The 25,151-nt window shown below is 36.7% G+C and overlaps 1 protein-coding gene across 14 annotated transcripts in view; it reads left to right on the forward strand.

The window, feature by feature from the left end:
* LOC107981437 (protein unc-13 homolog A) overlaps positions 1-25,151 on the forward strand; it is an 893,220-nt gene that overhangs the window by 738,308 nt on the left and 129,761 nt on the right. For 3 of the 14 annotated variants that reach the window (XR_004227182.2, XR_004227183.2, XM_031927057.2), the window contains one exon: positions 2,599-2,705. The exons of the other annotated variants lie outside the window; for them this stretch is intronic. Coding sequence is in view for 1 of the 3 variants with exons in the window: in XM_031927057.2 (XP_031782917.1) it covers positions 2,599-2,705 (107 nt within the window). In the remaining 2 variants the exon portion in view is untranslated. The remainder of the gene's footprint in view (positions 1-2,598; positions 2,706-25,151) is intronic. 14 annotated transcript variants of the gene reach the window in all.

Genomic DNA, 25,151 nt, shown 5'->3' on the forward strand with positions numbered 1-25,151 from the left:
TTTATTTTTTACGCACAACCGCGACACGGAAGTGCCTCAAAGTTTCGTGCGCGAAAAGTATGTGAGATGCGATATCTCACACAATTTCCGATCGATCGGGATAAAATTTTAGGAGAGTCTCTTTTTCACAAACTAAGAAACTAATTTTTTTATCACGAATCTCTACATTGTTTTAAAATGCGGGCACAATTTGTCCAATTTACGTGATTTTTGAATAAAAATGTTGGTGTTACACAATTATCTCTGAAAAACTTTAATCAATTCGGCTGAAAATTTGTGTGCAAATACCCCTTATAATATTAAGGTGACAGATATATTTTAGTCTTGATCCTGCATGTATACGAAGAATGCGACCACTTCCAAGAATCGCTAAAAACGGTTTTTTGACTGTAACTCGAATTCAAAGCAGTCAACAACTATAAAAGTCGTAGACATTTAAAAAATACAACTTTATTTGTTGACATCAAATCATGAAAATTCTTATCACTAAAATTTACAGCCCTAAATCGATTTTTTCAAGCTAAAAAAACAACTATTTGCCATAAAACTTTGCGGCTTTACGTTTAACATAAAAATTTAAAACACAAAAGTTGTAGATATTTTTAAAGCACAACTTTAACAGTGACAACATTTTTTGGAACGCTTTAATGAAGGACAAATCTTCAAAAACCGTTTCAAACGTTTATAATTTAATATAAAATTCAGTGTAATGCGATTATAATATTAGCGACATTATTACTGATTTGGCCTAAAATTTTCTTGTAAGTTTTCTTCATTCTACTATAGTGACAGAATAAATTTAGGTTCAATTCCGTGTCTATATAGCGAATATAGTCAGTTTCAAATATCGCACCGAATCGTTTGGCAATATTGTCTGAAGATTGCATCGGCAGATTCGTCAGATTCAAAAATATTGCAGGCAGATTATTGAATATTTTGGATACTATTCAGCAATATTGCTGTAAAGGGTAATGTCCGTTTTTAGATTGCGGTTCCAAAAAATAATAACAATGTTGCAGCAATATTGCTCAAAGTTTATTTGCAATATTGTTTTAATATTCTAAAATAAAGCTAAAAAACATTAAATTAAAAAAATGATACAAGCGCTTTCACAGGTTTCCATGCCCGTTTTGGGAGGTACCATCCACTTCACTTTTCGCGTCTAAGGCACGACCGCTGACGCTCGCGCTGCGCGAACGCAAAGCGATGCAAGGTGGCAAGCCACTGCGGCTGCCAGGCTGCGCATGGCGCGCTAGTTTGTGTTAAAAATAGTATATCTTCTTCATATAACATTAAGATATAAAACAGAATTATTAATTTAGAAAAAGTTTTATACAAAAACATCAGATGGCAGATGTGAAACATAGAAATTCGAGTATATAATAAGTATATTATTTATTAAGTTAAAGAAGTAAATTGCAATTTTTTTTGGAAATATAGTGTTATCTATGGAAATATAGATATGCTTTACAAATCTTATTTCTATTGTGGACCCACACAGAAATGTAACCTACATGTATATAGTAATACAAATGTGTAAAGTTGTGTGGTATGCAGAGGCCATATTGAAGTTTAAGTCGATTTTGACTCGATAATCTGTGTGATGGAGTGTTTTCGCTAAAATCCGCCAGAGAGCGTATCAACTGTGTAAGTTTCCAATACTGAGTTTTCCAATAAGTGAGGAGACTGCTAAGTCTGGGAAACGAAAGTAAAGCGGTAAGCGCAGGGCACGAAGAACGGAGACTGACGAGTCAAACGGTATAGACACAATGGGCAATAAGCTCTAGCGTCAGTGCATTTTTTTATCACGTTTCTTTTTACACCTGTAACGCACTATTAGATATTTTATATAAAAAAATGTTTATCAAAAGAATAAGGTAGGTAGGTAAAAATGTTCTACATTTGATAACGATTTTCAAATTAATCAAAGTTCTGTGTTTAACTTTTGAAGTTATTTCGAAACTAAAACAGTACTATAACAGATCACAATTTTGTAAAACAAAGGCAACTGGAGTAGTAGAAGCGGTAAAGGCCCAAACAATCTTTAATCATTGAGCCTAATGCTGCAAACAAGCTGGTATAAGCCAGCATCATTTACATTTTATTTAGAAACTAACATGATACAACGGCACAATATTTCTATCCTGAATTGGCGCTATTTAAGCAGTGCTTCTGTGGACTTTCTTCTATTTAGTAATAAGATTCATGTTTTAAGAAAGTAATATAGACGCCAATTTATCAAAAACGTATATTTATTTCGAACATTATATAATAGCTTCGAGTTCGAAGATTTTTTAAATAAACTTTTCATCATTATATTAAGACATACTGATGATTTTTACTTGTTGCACATATTTATCATTTTCATATCAAATTTAAATTTTTATTAAAATAATAACATATAATATATAATAATTACAATCATTTAGTTTATATCTTTATCGCTATTTTACGTTAAGATTCGTTTTGAATACACCAAAACAGGATTTCCATGGGGCAAGCAGAGGTGTGATTCTACAATTCACCGTACTCAATCTCTATAAAGAGACAATTTAAAAAAGTAAGCTATAGGATTTGACGTAGTAATTGTCTTTTCAGCACGACGTTTTCAGTCGACCCGGACACTCACATAGACAGCCTAGAACAGGCCGAACAGATGGTCCTAGAGGGTACCAGCAAGTGGTCCTGCAAAATTGCTATAACAGGTGAAAAAATCTCTATTCTTTTTAAGAAAACTAAAATATACAAAGTCACATTAGCATTCAAAAAAATTATCCTTATTTGATAAAATAATAATGATAATTTGTGCTATCTATTGTATTATAGGTTAATATTAAGTTATTTGTAACATTTACACATACACACACACTTGGGCTCACAAATGTGGAACATTATATATGATGGAGTTTTAAGGCTGAAACTACCCAAAGAAACAATGGTTGTAGGAATCGCAGATGACATCGCAGTGGTGGTAGTAGCAAAGGAAAAGGATGAAGTCGCAGAAGTTGCTAATGAGGCTATTCAAATAATTCATGATTGGCTGATGGAGACAGGTCTAGAGCTTTCTAGCCATAAAACGGAGGCTAACGTTATATCTAGCCGGAAGAAAATGGAGACGATAACGTTGACGTTGGATGATCATGAGATTGTTTCTCGACCAACTATTAAATACGTGGGCATCACTATAGATGCAATATTCACAATTAAAGAACATCTTGCTATATTGGGGGATAAGGCAGTAAGAGTTAGTTAGTGCTGCTCTATCAAGATTAATGCTAAATGTAGGAGGGCCAACGCAAAAACGAAGGTTACTCTTAGCCAGTGTGATCACATCGATTATTTTGAACGGGGACCCAATATGGGCTGATGCCAAATGTTGGTAAAAAGTTATGCACGAAAGATATCAACAGTATACAGGAGAAGAGCACTAAGGATCGTATCAACTTACTGTACGGTATTGGATGACGCGGTCTGCATCATAGCAGGCATGCCGCCTATTGTCCTTTTAGCAATGGGGAGGAAGGACGTATTCAAGGCAAAGAGACGGATTAAAAACAACACGCAGAATGAAATCTGGGACTCCGCACGGAAGCAGACAATGACTGAGTGGCAAAAAAGATAGGATTCCAGTGGTAAGGGGCGATAGACACATCGTCTTATACCAAGTATAGAGGACTGAATGCAAAGAGAACGCGGGGAAGTCAATTACTACCTTAAGCTATTTTTGACGGAGCACGGATGCTTTCGTGCGTATTAACACAGATTTAAAATAAAGTACTGTCTAAACTGCCTAATCTGTTTGAACGCTAACCATGATGCGAAGCATGTCCTCTGTGACTGTTTGTGATACCAAATGGAGCAAGAAGAACTCAAATGTTATCTTCAGACCAGAGTGATACCTAAGTCAATGATGACAGTTATGTTGACGCCGGAGGATGATTGGTATGCAATAAACAACTACGTAAGGACCATTCTTAAGAAGGACGAAAAGAAAAGAAGGGAAAGACAAGGCAAAACAGTCGAGTAGAATTTTGCTAGACGATGTCCACTAAGTCGTAAATATAAAATGTTCCTTACACCGATGCAGAAGAATGTAGGTCACAGAGTTGAGAATTTACTCCCCTGACCGATGCAGAGGAACGTAGGTCACAGAGTTGAGCTCTCACTCCTCTGCCCAAAGCATAGAAATGTAGGAGCTGGGTTGAGTACCTCCAAGTGCTCCTCAGACCGATGCTGAGGAACAGAGGTTAACTAAGTTCAGCTCAGACTCCTTTACCCGATGCAGAAGAATGTAGGTGTCGAGTTTGAGTCTGTCCATAGGATGACCGAACACCTGGGATCCAGTGTCGGAGGGCTACTTGCGCAGAGCTTACTCTGCCTACGCCATATAAAACACACACACACACACACACATGCTTATACATACGTACAGATATATTTTATTTATTAACAATTATATTTGATTCTAATTTTAAGTAATTTTTCTTATGAATTGGGCGCTTTATTTCAGAATTGTATTAACATTTATACTGTTATTTTTGAGTTTTGGATATTTTTTTGTAAAGTATTATATTAATTAAAATTAGTATTTTAATAAATCAATTAATTCATTTTTTGTTAAAAGTTTACTTCATCAAAAATGAATTAGAAATTTTTTTGTAAGTGTTTGGAGTTCGAAAACATGTTTTGAAACGACATCCACATGGATGTGTGTGTTTGTATGTATATCATAATACTTCTAAGTTCAGTCCATAAATGTCAATAAAATTTGATGTTTACATTTATTTTTAGGTTCTTAATAAAAGAAAAGAAGTCATTTTTGATTGAAATTACAAAAAATACAGCTACAAGGCATTTGAAAGAAATTAAAATTACTTACTCTTCTCCGTTCGGCCCTCGGGATTGACTGCTCTGTTCAAGCTCTGCATCTGAAATGAAGTGTTGTGCAATATACTTGCTTGCATATTCGTCATAAAGATACCCCCCTTTCTACGATCGCCGCGCACGGTCACTTCTCAGCGTGATACTTTCTCTTCCCCAGTCCCTTGCGAGTGATTACCCACACTTTTACTAATGCGTCGGTGCTGCTCACCAAACGCCTATAAATAGCAGACGTGATAAAATGCGAGAATCAGTCGTCTTTCGGTTTCAGCCCTTTGCAGGCCTTCCGATTCTCCAGCATCTAGACGCCACCACCAGGGAAAGCAGCAAAGAACACCAGGCTCTCTCTAAGATCCGCGCTCCGGAACTATAGGTTCGACGCTCTTTTGCACTTGTTAGCTCATTTTGCGCAGTCGAACAAAACACTCGAAAGGTAGAGCCCTCGGCTCCTGGACCAGACACTACTTGTACTACGTCAAAACCTTCCCATTCCTTCTCGGACGAACGACCGGTCAAGGCTTGCTACCTGGACTAAGTCCGCTCCTTCTTAGGCAACATAATACGTGCTCTGACGTTCAAATAGTCAAACGGCCGAGCTCCATTGGATTATCTCCCGGTTGAATTAGTTCTTGGGATATACTAAGGGACACTTGGATCCCATTTTCGTCGTGTCTCCGGACTAGAGCGCAAGGTCATTGTCACCGCAATATTCCGATATCCTCCTTCTTATAACATAACAGTTCGCTTGCACCTCTCTCCTTCCTATCTCTTCTAACGTACGCTTCTTGCAGCTACGGTTCTGCCAAGCCATGCTTGTTTTCCACGCTCTTTAACTACCACAATTCCAATCTGCTTTTTTCAGGGCAACAAAACATCCAAAGCAAAACTTATTAGTACATCGTTAATTCTCTCGGCGTACCAGCCTTGTAACGAAAACGTTTAATAATTACAAGGAAATTGAAGAAAAAAATAAAACATAGTATGAAGTATAATAATGCTTTTTTGTAACATAAGCACAATATTCGCAATCTTCTGACCTATTAGGCGGAACTAAAGTAACTTTTTTCAGACCGGCGGGCAAACAAAAATGGAAAAACGCCTGCTTCTCGAAGCGCAACTAAATTTTTTCGAAAAATCATATATATATATATATATATATATATGGATGGTTCTCTGTGAAATTGAAGATGAAAATTTTAATTTTTGCCCAAACTGTATATATATATATATTTTTTTTTTTTCTACATGTCGTACCTGACTTCAAAAAAAAATTCAGTGCGATTCCTTTATTTGGCTTCGAGTTCTAGCTGGTCAAAGTTGAGGTTTCAAGCAATTTTTGCATTTTTTGCCTATTTTCAATGATTTGTAGCTTATGAGGGATACATTTTTAACCAAAACTATCAAGATACTTTTTTTTGCTAAATTTTCTGAATTTTTCAATATAAATACGTTTAAAGCCCTATATGTATGTTAAGGCTACCTTATTTGCATTTTAAACCTTAAAATATGAAAATCTGAATGTTTGATCTGGACTCCGACAACCTCAATACAGTAAAAAGATACCTTTTTATAGTGAAAAAGTAGCTGTAAAGTTTTAGAATGGGCCTGAACTTCTACTAGAAGTTATGTAGAAAACAAACATGATATAATAGCTAATAAGTGGTTTTACATTCAAATTTGACACTTATAACCTAGTACATTTCATGACTACCGATACCAACATGTATTTGTATCGGTAGACTATATATTTATGGGGCATTCCGCGTCAACTGAGACAGAGCTGTACCCAAAAATCCTACTGAACTAAACATTTTTAAAAAATGATAAAAGTTAGCGTTTTTTATCTACTTTCGATTAACGAGTGGCACTTTTTTAAATTTCGACCCTAGGAAGAGCTACACCTCCCTTGACCTCAAAAAAAAAAAATACTGTATTACGATTGAAATGCTTATGATTGCGACGACTGTTGCTTTCCATTCTTGATTCTTATATATAGCTAACTAACAAACAGGAACTTAGTATAAACTTTTTCAACAAAAGTAGAATAAAAGAGCTACAATTTAAGCCCTGGCTGGTTAAAAATGACCGCTCCTGTGAAAATTTGTAAGCATTTTAATCGTGATACATTTTTTTTGGAGGTTAAGGGACATGCAGCTCTTCCTAAGGTCAAAATTTAAAAAAGTGCCACTCGGTAATCGAAAGTAGATTGAAACCAATAACTTTCATGATTTTTTAAAAATTGTTAGGTCAGAAGGATTTTTGGGTACAGCTGTCTCAGTTGACGCGGAATGCCATATATATATATATATATATCAATTGGCGCGGTAGCGCCACGAAGACAAGTTTGAGAAGCCCGCGGTGACCGCGACACTATTTTCTACTATATTGGGTTTTCGAATTTGCAATTCAATAAATACAAATATTTTTATTATTAGTGGTAGTTTTTGGTGTCTTGGTAAATAAACCATACGAGGACGGCATCTAGGTGTAAAGGGTGGCCGATGACGACGTCTAGGTGGTGCACTTCGTAGTTTTTGGTATATAGGACAATAAATTTTACGAGGACAGCGTCTAGGTGTACAGGGTGGCCGATGACGAAGTGTAGATGGTGCTCTTCGTAGATATTGGTGTCTTAGTGTAATAATAATATTTGTGGACAAGGAAAATTAACACCTATCCATATTTTTCTAACATACATTATTAATCATAGCCACCATACTAATATTTTGCGACAGAACAATTAGTGTTTTCATTTTAGTAATAAAAATGTTACAAAAAAGCCATGGTCGAAAGGTGCTAAAGATGTTTTTATTTAATTTTTAGGACAAATATGAAATACTCAAAAAAATGTACTAAAAAGAACTAAAATCTCTAAAAAAATTCCAAATAAGTACAAGATTAGGCAAGTTTGATATTTTCCGCAACAAAATTACAGATAAAAAAGAACTAAGATCAATGAAACAAAGTCAAGTTATAGCAATAGATCTCTTCTACTTCAAGCTACTTGATATTATTTAATTTAAATTTTTAGAAATGCTACAATCATTCAATTTTACGTATCATAATTGCTTTTAAAAGTTTAAAACTTTTTAATTGTGATTACTGATTAATGCATATTAAAAATAGTTTTCTGAATTTGAATTTGGAAAAAATAATGAAATGGTTTTCGGAAATAAAGTAATAATTGTTTTATGTGATGTTAAGCAATTCTGCCCAGTAGTTAAACATGGCAATAGGACTACAATAATTGAAAATTGTTTAAAAAATAGTAATATATGGTTTAATTTTCAGTACATGTTTTTGAACAATAATATAAGAGTATCTCAAAATTAAACGAAATTCAAAGAATCTCCTACGAAAATAATGTGCACAGATATACGAACTCCAAAAATTTATTTTTTATAATTTTATTTAAACAAAAATTTCATAATATCTTGTAAAATAAAAATTTTAGAGTTCACAACTAGAGATTTTTTGTTATCATCCAGTTGGTAACACCCATATATGCACTGATTATATTATTTTTTTTGTTTTAAAGAAAATTCTGAGAATTAAAAGGATACGATCCAAATTTTGTGCACAGATCTCTGCACATTATTTTCGTAAGGCATGGTTTTCAAATATTGGGTAAGGCGAATATTTTAGTAGTTATAAAAAAGAGTTAGGAGTGATAGAAATTTCACACGAAATTTTATCAAGCCACAATATAATTACAGAAATATTTGAAGAAAATTTAAGTGCCAATGACAAAATAGTTATTCAAGCTCCAAAAAATGTAAATGTACATAATATTAAGAATAAAATATTATTGAAAATTAAAGGCGATATAATAAAAGTATATTAGTATAAATTTATGTATAATCAAGAGTAACAATTTGGGAGAATTATTTCCAGTAAAACTTTTAAATTCTTTTACTCTAAATGGCTTGCCAGTCCATATTCTGCAATTTAAAGTAGGCACTGTTGTAATTCTTCTTCGTAATATTAATTTGAATGATGGTCTTTGTATCGGTACTCGATTAACTGTAAGAAAAATAATGAATAAATGATTCAACAAAGTAAAAGGCTAGGGAAGTTTGATATATTCCGCAACGAAATTACTGATAGAAAAGAACTGAGATCAATCAAACAAAGTCAAGTTTATTATATTTAATCGTAATGAAGCGAAGAATAACTCTCAAGATAATTACTACGTAACTTGCCATGTCCGTTTCATTGTACTTATGGCGTTTGTATGACGTTCTAATACATAAAAATAAAATTTTAGTTATTCACCAATAAACAAAATGAAACGGGCATGGCAAGTTACGTAGTAATTATCTTGAGAGTTGTTCCTCGCTTCATAAACCTAATCTTTTACTTTTCTAAAAATTAATTTTTTTCAGAGTTTTTAATTCTTTTTAGTAAATTTGTTTGAGTATTTCATATTCGACATCGTAAAAATAAAATATAAGCACCTTTAGCACATTTCGACCACAGCTTTTTCGTAACATGTTTATCAGCAACATGAAATCACTGATTGTTCTGATATACACCACCCTCAAATTATTTTTACACCTAGACACTAAAAACCACGGAGCGCTCCACCTAGACCTCGTCATCAGCCATCCTGCACACCTAGACACCTTCCTTGAATGATTTTTTTACCTAGACACAAAAAACTACAGAGCACGCCACCTAGACCTCGCCATCGGCCACGCTGTACACGACATCGCCCTTGAATGATTTTTACACCTAGTCATGAAAAAACACGGAGCGCGCCACCTAGACCTCGTCATCAGCAACCCTGCACACCTAGACACCGCGTTCAAATGATTTTTACACCTAGACACCAAAAACCACGGGGCAAACTACTTAGACATCCTCATCGGCCACCCTGTACTTTTAGACACCTTCCTTGAATGATTTTTACACCTATACACGAAAAAACACGGAGCGTGCCACCTAGACCGCGTCATCGGCAACCCTGTACACCTAGACACCGCCCTTGAATGATTTTTACACCAAAAACCACGGATCGCACCACCTAGACCTCGCCATCGGCCACGCTGTACACGACACCGCCCTTGAATGATTTTTACACCTAGTCATGAAAAAATACGGAGCGCGCCACCTAGACCTCGTCATCAGCAACCCTGCACACCTAGACACCGCGTTCAAATGATTTTTACACCTAGACACCAAAAACCACGGGGCGAACTACTTAAATCCACAGGTCCTCATCGGCCACCCTGTACTTTTAGACACCTTCCTTGAATGATTTTTACACCTATACACGAAAAAACACGGAGCGTGCCACCTAGACCGCGTCATCGACAACCCTGTACACCTAGACACCTCCCTCGTATAATTTATTTACCTAGACACCAAAAACCATGGAGGGCACCACATAGTCGTGAGGATATGTAAAAAAAGTGTAAAAGCAATTTCCTATCATTTTTGATGAGCAAGCAAACTTCACCGTCCTTTCACACTGGAGAAAAAGATAATGATTCAAGCAAATCATATACAAGATTGTTTATATTATATAAATGACAGCGTTTTATTTATTTATGTATTTTTTTTGACAACTACTATTAAAATCACTGATTAGCACACGAATGTGATAATATATAAAAATCCCTTAGAAACAATTATGGAAAGTATCGTTTTTCTTAAAATTAAAATCTCGGATACCAATATAGAAGTAAATAGTGTTGCGGGCGTCAAAGCTTCGTCTTCTTCTCAAACTCGCCTTCGTGGCGCTACCGCGCGACTTGATAGTGAACACGTGTTGATCTAACTTCCTCTAAAGATAAAATATTATTTAAAATGAAAAGATGACGATTTCTATTAAGATTAGCATACGCAATGACGATTAATAAGTCTCAAAGTTGAACTTTTAATAAAGTTTGAGTAAACTTATTAAATCCAAATTTTAGTTACGGCCCTTGAAGTGCTTTGTATTATTATTCGTAGAACTTTCAAGGTTAGTTAAAAAAAATTTATGATCAAGTTTCAAGAGAATTTAACAATTTATAATCATAAAAATAGTAAATAACAGATGTAAGATGGAACGTTAGATTTCTTAAATTAAAAAAGTGGCTTAAAAAACTTGTTTAAGAAAAAGAGTTTAAATTTATAATTTTAAAACTTTATTAAGCCCAAACACCAATACCTCAAGTTTTTAAAACTCTTTATCATGACTGTCAAAATTGAAAAAACCTAAAGGAACAAGGCCCAATATTGTAAAGACGCAACATTTTAAGGCAACGATATTTAAGGGACAATATTTGTAAGGGCCAAAATTTATAAGACCCAATAACTCACAAACTGAAAATTTATAAGGTCCAAGATTTATAAGGCTTAAAATATTAAAAGGCTCAAATTATAAATCCCAATGCAGGAGCATGAGCTTAATTTACATAAGTTACACAGCAGACGGCACACCGATAGCCATTTAATATAATAGTAGAAGTAGATTTTGAAGGCCCAAAATATTGAATATTAAATCGTCGTTTCCATCATGGTGGAAGGACGAGATTCTCCCGACAAGAGTGATAATAATTTTACGTGTTGTTGAAAAACTAAGTGACTCGGCAAGATTGTTAGTTGCACAAATCAAACTCCAGAATTCAGAAAAGATTAAAAAGGAATTATTAGCTGAAACTATAAACAAAACACAAGATATACTAGACACAGATAAGTATGATATGAAGAGTGATTTTAAACTTATCAAAACAGAAAATTTATATGATATTTTAACGATATGGTAAAGCGGCAAATCCAGCCGGCGTAGAAAGCACGAGCGACTGTCTCCGCTTCCTGGTCCGATATCGGAAAAGCTTCTGTCCAGCGCGTGTAACGGTCCACGCTTGTGAGACAGTATTTCTGACCTTCAGATAGTGGCAGAATGATGATGTCAATGTGCACGTGCTGGAATCTCGCAGATGGTGGCGTGAAATCTCCGATTGGTGACGTAACGTATCGGAAGGTCTTTGACTGTTGGCACTGGATGCAGGCTTCATCTCCAACAGTCCGTCTGATGGACAGCTACACGTAGCGTTGTGTCATGAGCTTGACGGTGGCTTTAATATCTGGATGAGCAAGATTGTGCACTGCGTCAAATGTTGCTATACGGAAAGTCTCCGTGATAAGGAGTCGCGCAGTGTTCGTCGACACATCGCACAGGATTTTCGCGTTAGTCCCTGGAATCTACACCAGCTTAAGTTGGAGGCCGTGATCTGTTGGCTTGATGTTTTGAATCTCGGCGTCGCCTCGTTGTGCGTCTGCCAGCTCACTGTAGTCGATCGGCGTGGTCACTGCTTTAATGCGTGATAAGGTTTCTGCGACGACATTGTCTTTGCCGGAGATATGTGGTATGTCCGTCGAGTATAGGCCGACGAAGTCTATGTGTCGGGCCTGCCTCGGTAATGCTTGGTTTTTGCTTAAAAGCAAAAATCAGTGACTTATGGTCCGTGTAGACGACGAACGCGCGAGCTTCTACCATGGAGCAGAAATGTATGATCACCAGGTAGATAGCGAGTAGTTCGCGGTTGAAGGCGCTGTAACTGGCTTGCGTCGGGCTCAGTTTCTTTGATAAGAATCATAACGGCTCCCACTGATCGTCTACTCGCTGCTGCAGGACTGAGTCTGAGGCATCGCAAACCAATGCGAGGTGTGTGCCTTCTTATACATGAGCGAGGAGCGTGACTTGCTCGAGGTCGGCCATGGTCTTCTCAAAGGCTGCCGTTGCTGCATGCGTTCAGCTGACCAACTGGTTGCCTTTGATCTTGCCCTTTAAAGGTTATTCATCGGAGCTTGCGTCCTTGCTGGGCCTGGAAGCAGGTCACGGTAGAATTTGGCCTCTTCGAGGAAACGCCAAAGCTGCTTTGCAGTATGCGGCTTCGTATACTTGCTGATGGCTTCGGTTTTCCAGGACGTTGGACGTATGCTGTTGCTCGTCACGGCGTAACTGAGGAATTCAACCTCCGGCTGTCCGAAAACGCACTTGGCAGGATTGACAACGATGCCGTACTGTTGCAGGCACTGAAACAGCTGCTTTACGTGGTCGTGGTGTTGTTCCTCGCTGTCTGATGCCACAAGGATGTCGTCGATGTACGCGTAGCAAAGATCGTTAGAACGTCTGCGCCGCGTTGCACGATCCGATACTCATGAACGGGAATTCAAATAGCCTGAATAGCGTTATGATGACGGTCTCAGCGATGTTTTCCTCAGTGGTCAGGATCTGGTTGTACGCTTAAACTAAGTCGATCTTGGAGAAAATCTGCTTACCTCGAAGCGCTTGAGCAAATTCGCGGATGTTTAGCACACGGTAACGGTCCGGTATAGTGAGCGCCTTAAGTCTCTGGTAATTGTCGCACGGCCGGTGGTCGTCCTTGCCTTGCGGTGCCATTTGCAGAGGCATCGCCCATTTGCCTTTGCCTCGTCTCGCCGTGCTTAGCTGCACCATAAAGATAAACTTTTGTCATGCTAGGCGCAGGTGATCGGGTGCGAGTCGGCGAGGCTTGCATGCCACTGGAGGTCCTGGTTTGTCTTGATGTGATGGCGCGTCGTATGTCTCGTCACGAGTGCTCGTCCATCGGGTCATCTTGGTACTTGGCTAAAAATTGGTAGTAGCTTGAAGTTCCGGTGATCACTTTGATGTTCTGAAGTCTTCGTCGGCCTGAAGTGGTCCGCGCGAGATACGTTGAGACTTGCGGATACAATAAAATAAAAAAGAAAATCTATGCGCCTGAAGTTTATTGTATTATGACTCTAATATAATATGTTTCTGACAGTACCTCTTAGGTAGTGTGGAAAACTGTCATCTTAAACTTTAAACTTTAAACCAATGTATCGATTACAAATTTACTGAGGTTTTGATCTTTACACTTTTGATGTTAATAATAATCGGACGCTTTGATCATAACGTTACGCATTGTTTTATTTAATAATTTCCAATTTAATTCCATCTAATCATAGAATGTTATAAATTTGTATCTAATTGTTACATTCTTCTGTCTTACAAAAAATCCTCAAAATGTTTCACTTCTCAAAGTGTTAAACTCAAAGTGTTACATACACCAAAGAGAAAAAATGGAGGGGAAGTGGAGACGAAGTAGAGGGGAAGTGAAGGGGAAGTGGAGGAAAATGGAAGGGAAGTGAAGGGATAGGTGGAGGGGATTTTGAGTCTCTAAATAACGTAAAATTTAAAACAATTTTGCGTTATTTAGTGGAGGAGATTTTAAATTAAAATCCTGCTTACAACTATATATATATATATATATATATATATATATATATATATATATATATAGTTTATAAGGTCGTTTTAAGGTTATGTCGTCTGCTGAATAGGGCCGCGAGTAAATGGAGCCACTGCTACACTCGTCGGCGCACAAGCGACTCCAAATCAGAGAAGCTGTTACTCCGATTGCAAGAGTAGCGCCTACTACTACGATTTAGGGCACCACGTGTACTTGAATAGTAGCAGCTACACCGAAAGTATCTTAGTATGGTAGATCATCGTCAAGGAATAATATGTCATTTATTATACTTTAACAACACCAATTAAAGCGTCTGGAAAGTGCTCTTTGTACTTCTTAACCTCTAGGTGCAAAAATCAAGTGTAGAATCTGTGCAGGTGTTGTAAGTCGCCGATGACGCAGTCCAGAAACGTGCTCTTCGTAATAGATATATTGGTCAACATTGATCATGGATGGTGTCTTGGTATTGTCGCCGATGTTTAGGTTCAGTTAGTGCACAAGGGGATATTAATATCTCTTGTAGATAGTGTCCAGGTGAATTGAGACGCCGATGACGGGGTCCAGGTAGTGCGCCCTTCAGCTTTTGGTGTCTAGAATCAGTTTTAATTTTTAGATAATAAAAGCTACGGAGCGCTTTTTTTGACCCCGTCATTGGTGACCTCATGCACCTAAACACCACACATAACTAATTTAAACATTTTTGCACCAAGAAGTACGTTGCGCACTGCCTTGACTCAGTTATCAACCATTTTAGATACCGCATTCATGGCCGATATTGACAGTACAAAAATCTTCGGCGCGCACTATATTTCGACCTCGTCAGCGGAGACCCTGGGCACTTAGCCACCATGCATGACCAGCGAGCGCAGGACAATAATCGCATAAATGCACGAAAAGTTACAAAATGCTCTTCCTGGGCCCGAACACTCAAAAAGTTTGTTCAGGAACAGTACAGCAGTTGTTCGAAAACATGACCTCATACTCAAGAAGACAATGGTAACACATTTGCTCTTCTCTAGACAGGATATTTGTTTCTTGAACAAATAAATCGCTTAATAAACAGCTCGCAACATCCCTATCTAGAGGCGAGGCGGTAGGAGGCCTAGGGGCTAGGAGTAGGAGGCTCTCTAACGTACACGCGCGATAGATCCGAAAGAGTATTGATCGGTCTACGGCGACGCCTGTGCTTTCCAGCGGCGCGCGCAGTCTACACGGGAGATGCAAAAAGCGTCTCTACGCATCTCTCTATCTTGCTCTCTCCTCGTGGTCTTCGTGGCTTGCAGGCGGCATAAGCGTTCCGGCGTCGTCAGTTACTTTCATTCTTCCACAGCTTATGCATCTATCTCTAGACACAAAAAGACATACTACGCCACGTATTTCCTGCGAGGTCCAGAGGAAGTACATTTCCAGTAACTCAAACCAAGCGGATACGGTTCCCACGTCGGGAAATAAGTATTTAGATTTCACCCATTGTTCTGTTACTAATAATTGTACACTTGGGAATCTTCCTCGTTGAACTGATACAGGGAGTTTTCCACTTTGTTGAAAACTCAGCACAAAACACTATTAACTAACTTGCCTCCGAAGGGACCTAAAATCACCGCTACGTGCCGTCCGGCTGGGATGGCTACGTCATCTACAGTCGGTTGTCCTAAGACGCACATCGTTTATGTTGTTCTTAACTAACAATATCACATTGTAACACCTTTGTGCGTATAACCCTTGACACGCACAAGACAATCACGTGCACTCTGCGTCTCATTGTGATTGTGTACTACGCAATAACAGTTTGATCAGATGTAACTAAAAATTATTTTAGTACGCAAAGTTTATCTGTTAATTACTTTTGGTTGTTTTATGATTATCTAGTATAATTTGTGTTAGAGAATTTATAAGACCTGTTGAATACCGGACATGTTCTGTGACGCAGACAAATCTATAACAAGTTTGTTTCAATATTTTCTGAATTATTGTATTACAAGTAGCTTCATTTAAATCATCATTACTCATATTTAATCTTGTCAGTTCGATTATAGTTTATCCCTTTCAAACGATAGTTCATCTATTATTATAGCTTTAACATATTCATCAAATAACATTCATTTCACAAATTTCCAACCATTTAATACATTTTTCTCTTACAATAATGTCTGCTCTATAAAGAACAATGCATAGACTGTAGTCATTATATAATTTTATCATATGTCATTATGATGTAATAAATTGAAACCACAATTACATGTAATAAAATAATATGTTTTTACCATATAATAAAAACATGTGTTTTTTTTTCAACTAGGTATTTAGTTGTTTTGTTGGATTTTCCTTTTTTGTTATTATTATTTAAGCAGTTTTAAGCTTTGTGATAAAGTTATTTTGCGTTACAGTTTGTAAATAATAATTTACATAATTGGAATTACATTTAAATATTGTAATTTGAAATAAGCTTTTGAATTTAGAGTTTGCAGTTTCTCAATAAATAGTATTTTGTACAAAATATATATTCACGCTCATTAAACCGTTAGTACAAAGAATATGCAAAGTGTAGATTAACACATTAATTAAATTTTAATTAGAACAAGCATTTTAAAACATAATAATCATAAACTAAATCAACAGTATTAAATTAGAACAACACATATTCTATTTATATAAAAGTATCTACTATTGAATCAAAAATTTATGAACATAATAAAATCAGATATAATTAGAAATTGAATCACTACTTGAATAATAGAAAGACATTTTCACATACTTTTATCATTAAAATAAATGCTTACAAAATAAAGCTGATAACAAAAATTCATGTGACGCTGACGCCATAAGAGTTGAAAAACCTGACAAAATATTCCACTAAGTGCGGAAGATTAATTTTATTTTACAATTCACGTTAAATTACTTATCTCATATGTCCATTGAAGTCTTCGACTGAAACATACAAATTTACATAAAATAATCAAATAAACAATATTAAGATTCTTCAAATATAAAATATAAACAAGCAAAAAAACGAAAACAAGCTAACTGCAAAGTGTAAACTCAGTCATCATAATACTAGGCCCCAAACATTTAAGTTCAAAATGTTTACCCTCACCTTTAAAACTCCTTTGATTTATTATTTATTATTTTCTACATAAAATAGGCTCTATTAAAATAAAGATAATCAAAAGAAATTGCGTTCAGAGTCTAATCAAGAGTTAATTGATCATTTTAATACTACGGCAAGTAATGCCAGAACTGTTAGATTGGTAAAATGATTGCACTACCATTAACATTTGTAAGTTAGCCACGATGTATGATTCAAAATCACCAAGATTCTGTGGCTATTGTACGTAAAACAGTTAAAACAGATTTATTTGTTACTACGACGTGTAAATCTAATTAGATAGAGATGAAAGATAATTTACTGCCTAATCAACAAGCATCTGATCATCCTGATATCTGTGCACGTATATTTCATTTGAAAAAAAAAAACAATTAATTTATATGATAACAAAAGGTAAATATTTCGGAGAAGCTCTTACGAATGTATACGTAGTTAAGTTTCAAAAACAGGGATTACCACGTGCTCATATATTGTTAACATTTAAACGTGGACAAAAATTATTGTCTTTAGATGATATTGACGAATATATATCGGTGGAAATCCCAAATCCGAAACTCAATGCAGTTTTATATGATATAGTTACTTGAAACATGATACATGGATCTTTTCCTGTGAGGATAGATCCATGATAAATAGAAAATGCATAAATCAGTATCTAAATTATATCGTCGACGAATTAACAGTTTGATAGTTAGACGTAACAATCAATATGTAGTAGTATATGTAATCCTGGATTATTGCCCATTTTCAATTGCCATATAAAGTTTGTAGCATTAAATATGTAAAATATCTATATAAATACGTCTATAAAGGACACGATGCCGCGTATATCATTATTAATGAAATAGGTAATCAAAGATTAATCAATTACGACAAAATAAAAAATTATATCAATAGTCGATACGTTAGTCCCTTAAAAGCGTGATATCGAATTATAACTAAATCACTTCAATCATTTTACGTATTTAAACAACACATAGAAAATGGTGAAAAAGTATATCAATTGACTGTACAACAGTCAAATTTTAATGTTGTCGGTAGAATGGATTTCGTCAGTCCTACTCAAATGGAATTATTGCACTTGCGACTATAATTATTAAATGTTCGAGGTGCAATGAGTTTCGAAGATTTAAGAACTGTTGATAGAAAACTATGTAATACATTTTCATAAACCTGTCTAGCTTTAGGACTAATCAACGATGATAATGAATAGGATAAAGCTATGAAAGAAGCTGAAACATGTATGGATGCCGTATAGTCTTCGTAATTTGTATGTACGAATTTCAATTCATCACCAACCGCTACATCTTGAATCACTATGAGAAAAATATAAAGATGCATTATCTGAAGATTTCCAACGAACTATAGAATTATGTAATCAATTGAATAAAGAATAAAAATTGTTGACATTGTTTTAAAATCATACAAGGATGCGAATAATGATACTAATTCAAAATGTTTATATGTAGATAGACAAGAGGTTGAACTGAAAAAACCTTTGTACATAATACTATAATTCATGACGAAGAAATTAATCAAATATTTGTACTATAGCTTTTACAGAAATAGCAACAACACTGTTACCTAAAGGAATGATACTGTTTATAAAGTAAAGTAATTGGGTTACCTGTACCACTTTTACCTGATTTATCATCAAATGTTAAAATGCAATCGAAAAAAGCTAAAATTTTACGAAATACAGATGTATTTATATAGAATGAAGCACCTATGGCACCACCTTATGCTTTAGAAATTATGGATCGAACTTTAAAAGATATAATGAATAACGACAAAGTATTCGATAATAAAATCGTTATTTTGGGCGGCGATTTTCGTCAATTATAATCAATATTACCAAAAGGAACGCACAGTAAAGTGATTAATTTATCAATTCAAAGCAATCATTCGTAGAACAAATTTCATATTTTTCATTTCACAAAAAATATTAGGGCAGATGATAAACAAAATAATTTTGCAGTATTTGTATTGAATATAGGTAATGGAACTTTAAATGGCGATAATAACAACGTCATTTTTCCAGATAATTGTGTTATGAAAAATACAAACATAGTTGATTTTGTTTCTAGGTACGACCACGACACGGAAGTATGCCTTATAGTTTTGTTAGCGAAACATGTGTGAGATGCGATATCTCACGCAATTTTCGACCGATTGGGCTGAAATTTTGGTAGGAGTCTCTTCTCGCATAAACTGAAAAACAAATTTTTTTATCATGATCCTTTACGTTTTTTTTTTTTTTTTGAAATGCGGGCATAATTTGTGTGATTTTTGCGTGCATTTTTTAATAAAAATTTTAGTGTTACACGATTATCTCTGAGATACTTTAGTAGATCAGGCTAAAAATTTGTATGCAAACTCCCCTTACCATCAGAACCTTATGGCCCTACTTTCAGCTTGATTTCGCACATATTTGCAGAATTCGGCCACCTCCAAAAATCGCTAAAAACAGTTTTTTGGATGTAACTCGAATTCTAAGCATTCTACAAAAAAAGTTAGATAGAAAAGTTGTAGATATTTGAATAATACAAGTCTTTTATGTTGACATCAAATCATGAAACTGCTTATTACTAGAATTTACAGCCCAAAATCGATTTTTTACAGCTTAAAAACTAATTATTTGCCATAAAACTTTGCGGATTTACGTTTTACATGAAAATGTTAAGTATAAAAGTTGTAGACACTTTTAAAATACAACTTTTTACCGTGGCAATTATTTTTTTCAAACACTTTTAGACAAACAACAATTCTAGAAGTGATGTTTGGGAACCAAAAGCAGTACGGTGCGAGCACCTGGGGGCATGGCGAGCGCGAGCGTCAGCAGTCATACCTTTTACGCAAAACGCAAAGCGAAGCCGTAAGGCCGCGCGTGGCGCACTAGTTGGTTATTTAATTTGAAACCAACTATACGATGATATGAATTCGTCAGCAATTTTATCTATAAATAATGTATATAAATATTCTACAAAACGTGTATATACAAGCATCGAAACTGCAGAAAATGGTGTTGATAATAAATTGATGTCTGAAGCATTATTACTGTTCTGGATAAAGGCGAGGTTTTGTGAAATAAATGAGTAAAATAGAGTAAATGGTTTAAAATGATTATATTGAATCAACGGAAGGTTACAACGTCGAATGCTTATTAGTCGCGACCATGGGTCTCGGTCAAGGGGCACGAGATGGCTGACTCATGTCGATCATTCTCTCGCTCGATCGCGCGCTTATCGCTAAATCGCAACGCCGAACGTGCGCTCGCCGGCGAGCGCCGAAGGAGCCCAAAGATGACCGAGCGCGTGAACTCGCACTATACTAATTATGGCATTCACTTTTAAATGTACGCGTGTGCATACCCAAGGCGCCTCCCACGGCTTTGTCAGCGTGGCCTGCAGCCACGGGTCGACCTGTCGGTCTCCCGCGCAGAGGTAACCTTCAGTAACGCGGAGCAAGTCCCTGGTGAGGTCGGTGACAGTCTGAGGGTGGTCAGACCACCCCCAATTGGATAGCCTGACAGCCATGGATCGCACTGCCGATCCATGCAATGCCGACTCAGCCACGAAGGAACACCCGCTACTTTAATTCACCGCTCTCGGTATCTTCGATCTACTTCGCGCGATTCTATCCGGAACAATTACCTAAATATCTTAATACATTGAATCTACCTAATTCACCTTCTTATTAACTTCGCTAAAATATAAATTGCATCGTAATGCTCCTTAGAAACATAAGTATTTATGAAGAATTATGAAATCGAACTCGATTAAGAATTAAAGATATGCCAATTAATATTTTGAAATGTAAAGTTCTCACGTGTCAATGGAAATAATATTATATTTATAAATGAAATAACGCTATATTTCGAAAATGAATATCCTTTTACATTCAGAAGAAGACAATTTCCTATTAAATACTTCTTGCAATGACAATAAAGCACAAGGTAAAAAATTTTCAAATATAGCAATTAATTTGCGCAGGGACGTTTTCATTCATGGTCATTTATACGTAGCAATTTGAAGAGTCTGATCGTGGAAAAGATTGCAATTCTTTTTTGGTAATAAGACAAAAGACATTAATAATGCTACTGAAAATGATGTATTTAATGAACTATTTCTATAAGTGTACATGATCTCACGGAAAAGAATTCATGTGTAATTTAATTTCTGAAAATTTAAAGTAATCCATATAGCCCTCAATGTTTGGGCAATATTACCTGAATGTTGAATTTCCAGATGATGATGTGTATGCGTGTGTTGTGCGTCGAGACGATCATCGAGATCGGCCGGCGCACTATGCGCGACAATCGAGCTTTGCCCTTGGCCCTACGCTAAGCTATACTCGTGCTTTTCTACACGTGGTGCGCCATGCGCACACTTAACCGAGAGAGAGAGAGAGAGAGAGAGAGAGAGAGAGAGAGAGAGAGAGAGAGAGAGAGAGAGAGAGAGAGAGCTAAAATATTGGGGTCTATATGGGCGGAGATGAGCGGCTCCGACGGCTGGTCGGCTTCCGTGGCTCTCGGCCACGTGTGGTAGTTACCAGAGTCAGGAGTCGAAAGAGCGAGTCGTGCTTTTCTCTGCTGATCGATAGTCCTTCTTCGATCGATTCGGGTTGCTTCGTGCAAATCCGACTCTGTTCTCTTATTCTCTCTTGTTGCGTGTTTATTAGTCAGTATCGGCTATTGTCACGCTGCTTTCCTTTTGCCCCCCTCTCTCTCTCCTACTCTACTTCTATGCTACGCGCGCAGTTCCTGCCGCCTCGATAGTCGTCGCAATGCGTGTTTGTATGTGTGTGTGCGTGCTACGCGCGCGAGTATGTGCTGGGCTTATGCCGAGCTGTTGTGAGGGCATATGCACTGTCACAACGCCCCCCCTCCCCCCTAGCTGAAGTTCCGAACGTAGGTGAGGGCGCGAAGCATTGGCGCGTAAATCGCCTCGGGAACCTTTGTTTCGTTGCATTTGACTAATATGTATAAAAAAATTAATTGATCATCAGATAGTGGTTTATTACTTTCATTGATATTTTAGGTTTCCGTTTTAACTTTCGTTTTAACGTTATGGCAAACATGAAGAAAACGGTTTGAAATTGCAACGAAAATATAATTACTATTTTACATCCATTTATTTCTAATTTGAATAATGCAAAAAAATGTTATTATATCTATTACTTCATTTTGTACAGCGAATTTTCGTGAAAATTTTTGTCGCGATTTGTTCATTGGTGTAGATAAAGTATTTTAAATTTTAACGTATATTCTACAATTATAACAATGTATATACATCTTGCCATACTGTGCCAAAGTGTGCTAAAGTGTTCAAATTCGGAAATTTGCTACACTTTGGCACACTTTGGCACACTTTGACACACATGGGTTTTTCGGAAACAAACATCTCTTCCCCGCCGGCCGATAACATGATGTTGGCCGAATGACGACACCAAGACTGCTCGGAATGTGCCACGCGTGACGTCCAGGTACCCCTGCTCCATGACCCGGAAATGACGGCATTGTGCTCAGCACAATGCTGGCACGCGGTGCAAGCATCGTGCCGGACTTAAATTAAGAAAAAACAAAAAAATTAAAACCCTAACGGAGATCGAACCCTGAACCTTTCAGTTAGCAGGCTGGCACTTTACCAATCAACCACGAACACTTGTTACAAGTTATAGCTAATTGTGTCCTTATGTACTGCGAGCAGCTGTTGATGTTAATAAAGTTGCAAGTTATTGTAATAAACAATCACCAAAATTATTATTAACGCGTTTAACAACATTGATATTCGCCGCTTATTTCGTGTAAGGTGCGAAACTAGCAGGCTGCTATAAATTCGGTAGTCATGAAAGAGAAGTCATAATAATATAATTAATAAAAATTGGCAAGGAACAAAGTCTGGTAGATAAATAATAGCCCAAATTAACAAAATCAACAGCCTTAAAATATAATACATTGTAAGGCCTTATTTCGTGAATTGTGCGGCTGAAAATTTTCTAAGTTTCGCAGCCAACAAAGCCAGCATTCTGCGGGAATTTCGTTCCGACAGAATGCTGTCATGGCCAGCAGCACTCCCAGCAGGCATTATGCTAGCACTCTGACAGTGCCAAATGTTAATAAATTTTGAACACGGGTCGAAGGCACAATGCCGTCATGTAGCTCCTCAAAATGTCATCATAATGCTGCGATGAGTGGCAACACGGCGTGACTGCAAAATGCCGACGTTCGTGCTGGTGGCATACAGCCGGCACACATTGCCGTCATTCTGACAAAGTTTCGTACCGTCGCAATGTGAGCACGCGTGCTGGCACGCTGTGCCGCCAAAATGTCAACATTATGACTTCCCGAATGGCAGGAAAAAAAATTGTTGAAAATTCCAACGAAAGATGTCTTGGGGACGTCACAATGACGGCACGGGCGGCCAGCATGCGTGACCCCAAAATGCCCGGCACGCATATTATTATGACTACTCTTTTATAACTACCGAATTTATAGCAACCTGCAGGTTTCGCGCCTATACATGAAATAAGCGGCGAATATCGATGTTGTTATCGCGTTGATAATAATTCTGGTTATTATTTATTACGATTACTTGCAACTTTATTAACATCAACAGCTGCTCGCAGTACATAAGGACACAATTAGCTATGACTTGTAACAAGTGTTCGTGGTCGAGTGGCAAAGTGCCAGTCTGCTAACCGAAAGGTTCAGGGTTCGATCCCTGCTCGGGTATAATTTTTTTCTTAATTTAAGTGCCGGCACGATGCTGGCACCGCGTGCCAGCATTGTGCTGAGCACAATGCCATCATTTCCGTGGCCCGGAGCAGGGGTACCTGGACATCACGCGTGGCCCATTCCGTGCAGTCTCAGTGCCGTCATTCGGCCGACATCATGTTATCGGGGTCGGGAATACAAGTTTTCCAGATTTCGTGCAAAAATTTTCTAGGTCCTCAATTTCCGAAAAACCCATGTGTGTCAAAATGTGCCAAAGTGTGCCAGAGTGTGCCAAAGTATACCAAGATTTCCTAGTTTGAACTAAATTTCCTAATTTGAACACTTTGGAACATTATGGCACACTATGGCACACTTTGGCACACTTTGACACACAATCCATTTCCACTAGGGTGTTTAACAAATTTTTATAGTCTTACGAAATATTTGTAAGAAAATAAGATTATCAATTATTCCAAGACTGCTTAAAAATGTTTTTCTGTTATAAAAAAAAACTGGGCGGATATAATAATAATCCGGCGACCACGCAATTTCAAGCTGCATATCAGAAACTTTTAATAAAGGGAATGAATATTTCTATATCGTCGTCTGCAAATGTTCCAGTAAAATTAAAGCATACAGTACGGTTAAAAAAAGGTGAAGCAGTTATTAAAAAAATAATATTAAGTGCTTGACGTCCACTAAAGAATTTGTTATCAAAGCAACTGACTTTTTGCAAACCATATGGGGCTTAGATACTGGGGCTAAGGACTGGATAAGTTCCGATTATATTGACAAGAGTGTGAAGTATATAGCTGGATCAGTACTTAGCGGATTGGTAGCAAAGATTTACTGTGAAAAATGATGGAAAATATTAAATGCATTTGATGATAAGGACAAGGATACTAAATCAATATTAACACTCCCGAAAGACCAAGGAAATAAATTGTAGGAAAACAGAAAAATTCCTACGCCATTGTACACATTTGTATACGGCAAATATCAATTTCAGAATAATAATGGATTAGCTCTTAAAACTTTAACCAGTTAAATTTTAGAAGATGGTTGTCTCAAGAACTATTAATGGATCATAGAAATCAATTGCTTTTACTAGTTATTCAAAAATATATTGATGTACGTTTAAAGCACGAGTGTAAGTTAACACAAGATTTAACTCGTAAAATTAGAATTGAAAATAATAAGT

This window comes from Nasonia vitripennis (assembly GCF_009193385.2).
Source record: "Nasonia vitripennis strain AsymCx chromosome 3 unlocalized genomic scaffold, Nvit_psr_1.1 chr3_random0009, whole genome shotgun sequence".
NCBI lineage: Eukaryota > Metazoa > Arthropoda > Insecta > Hymenoptera > Pteromalidae > Nasonia > Nasonia vitripennis.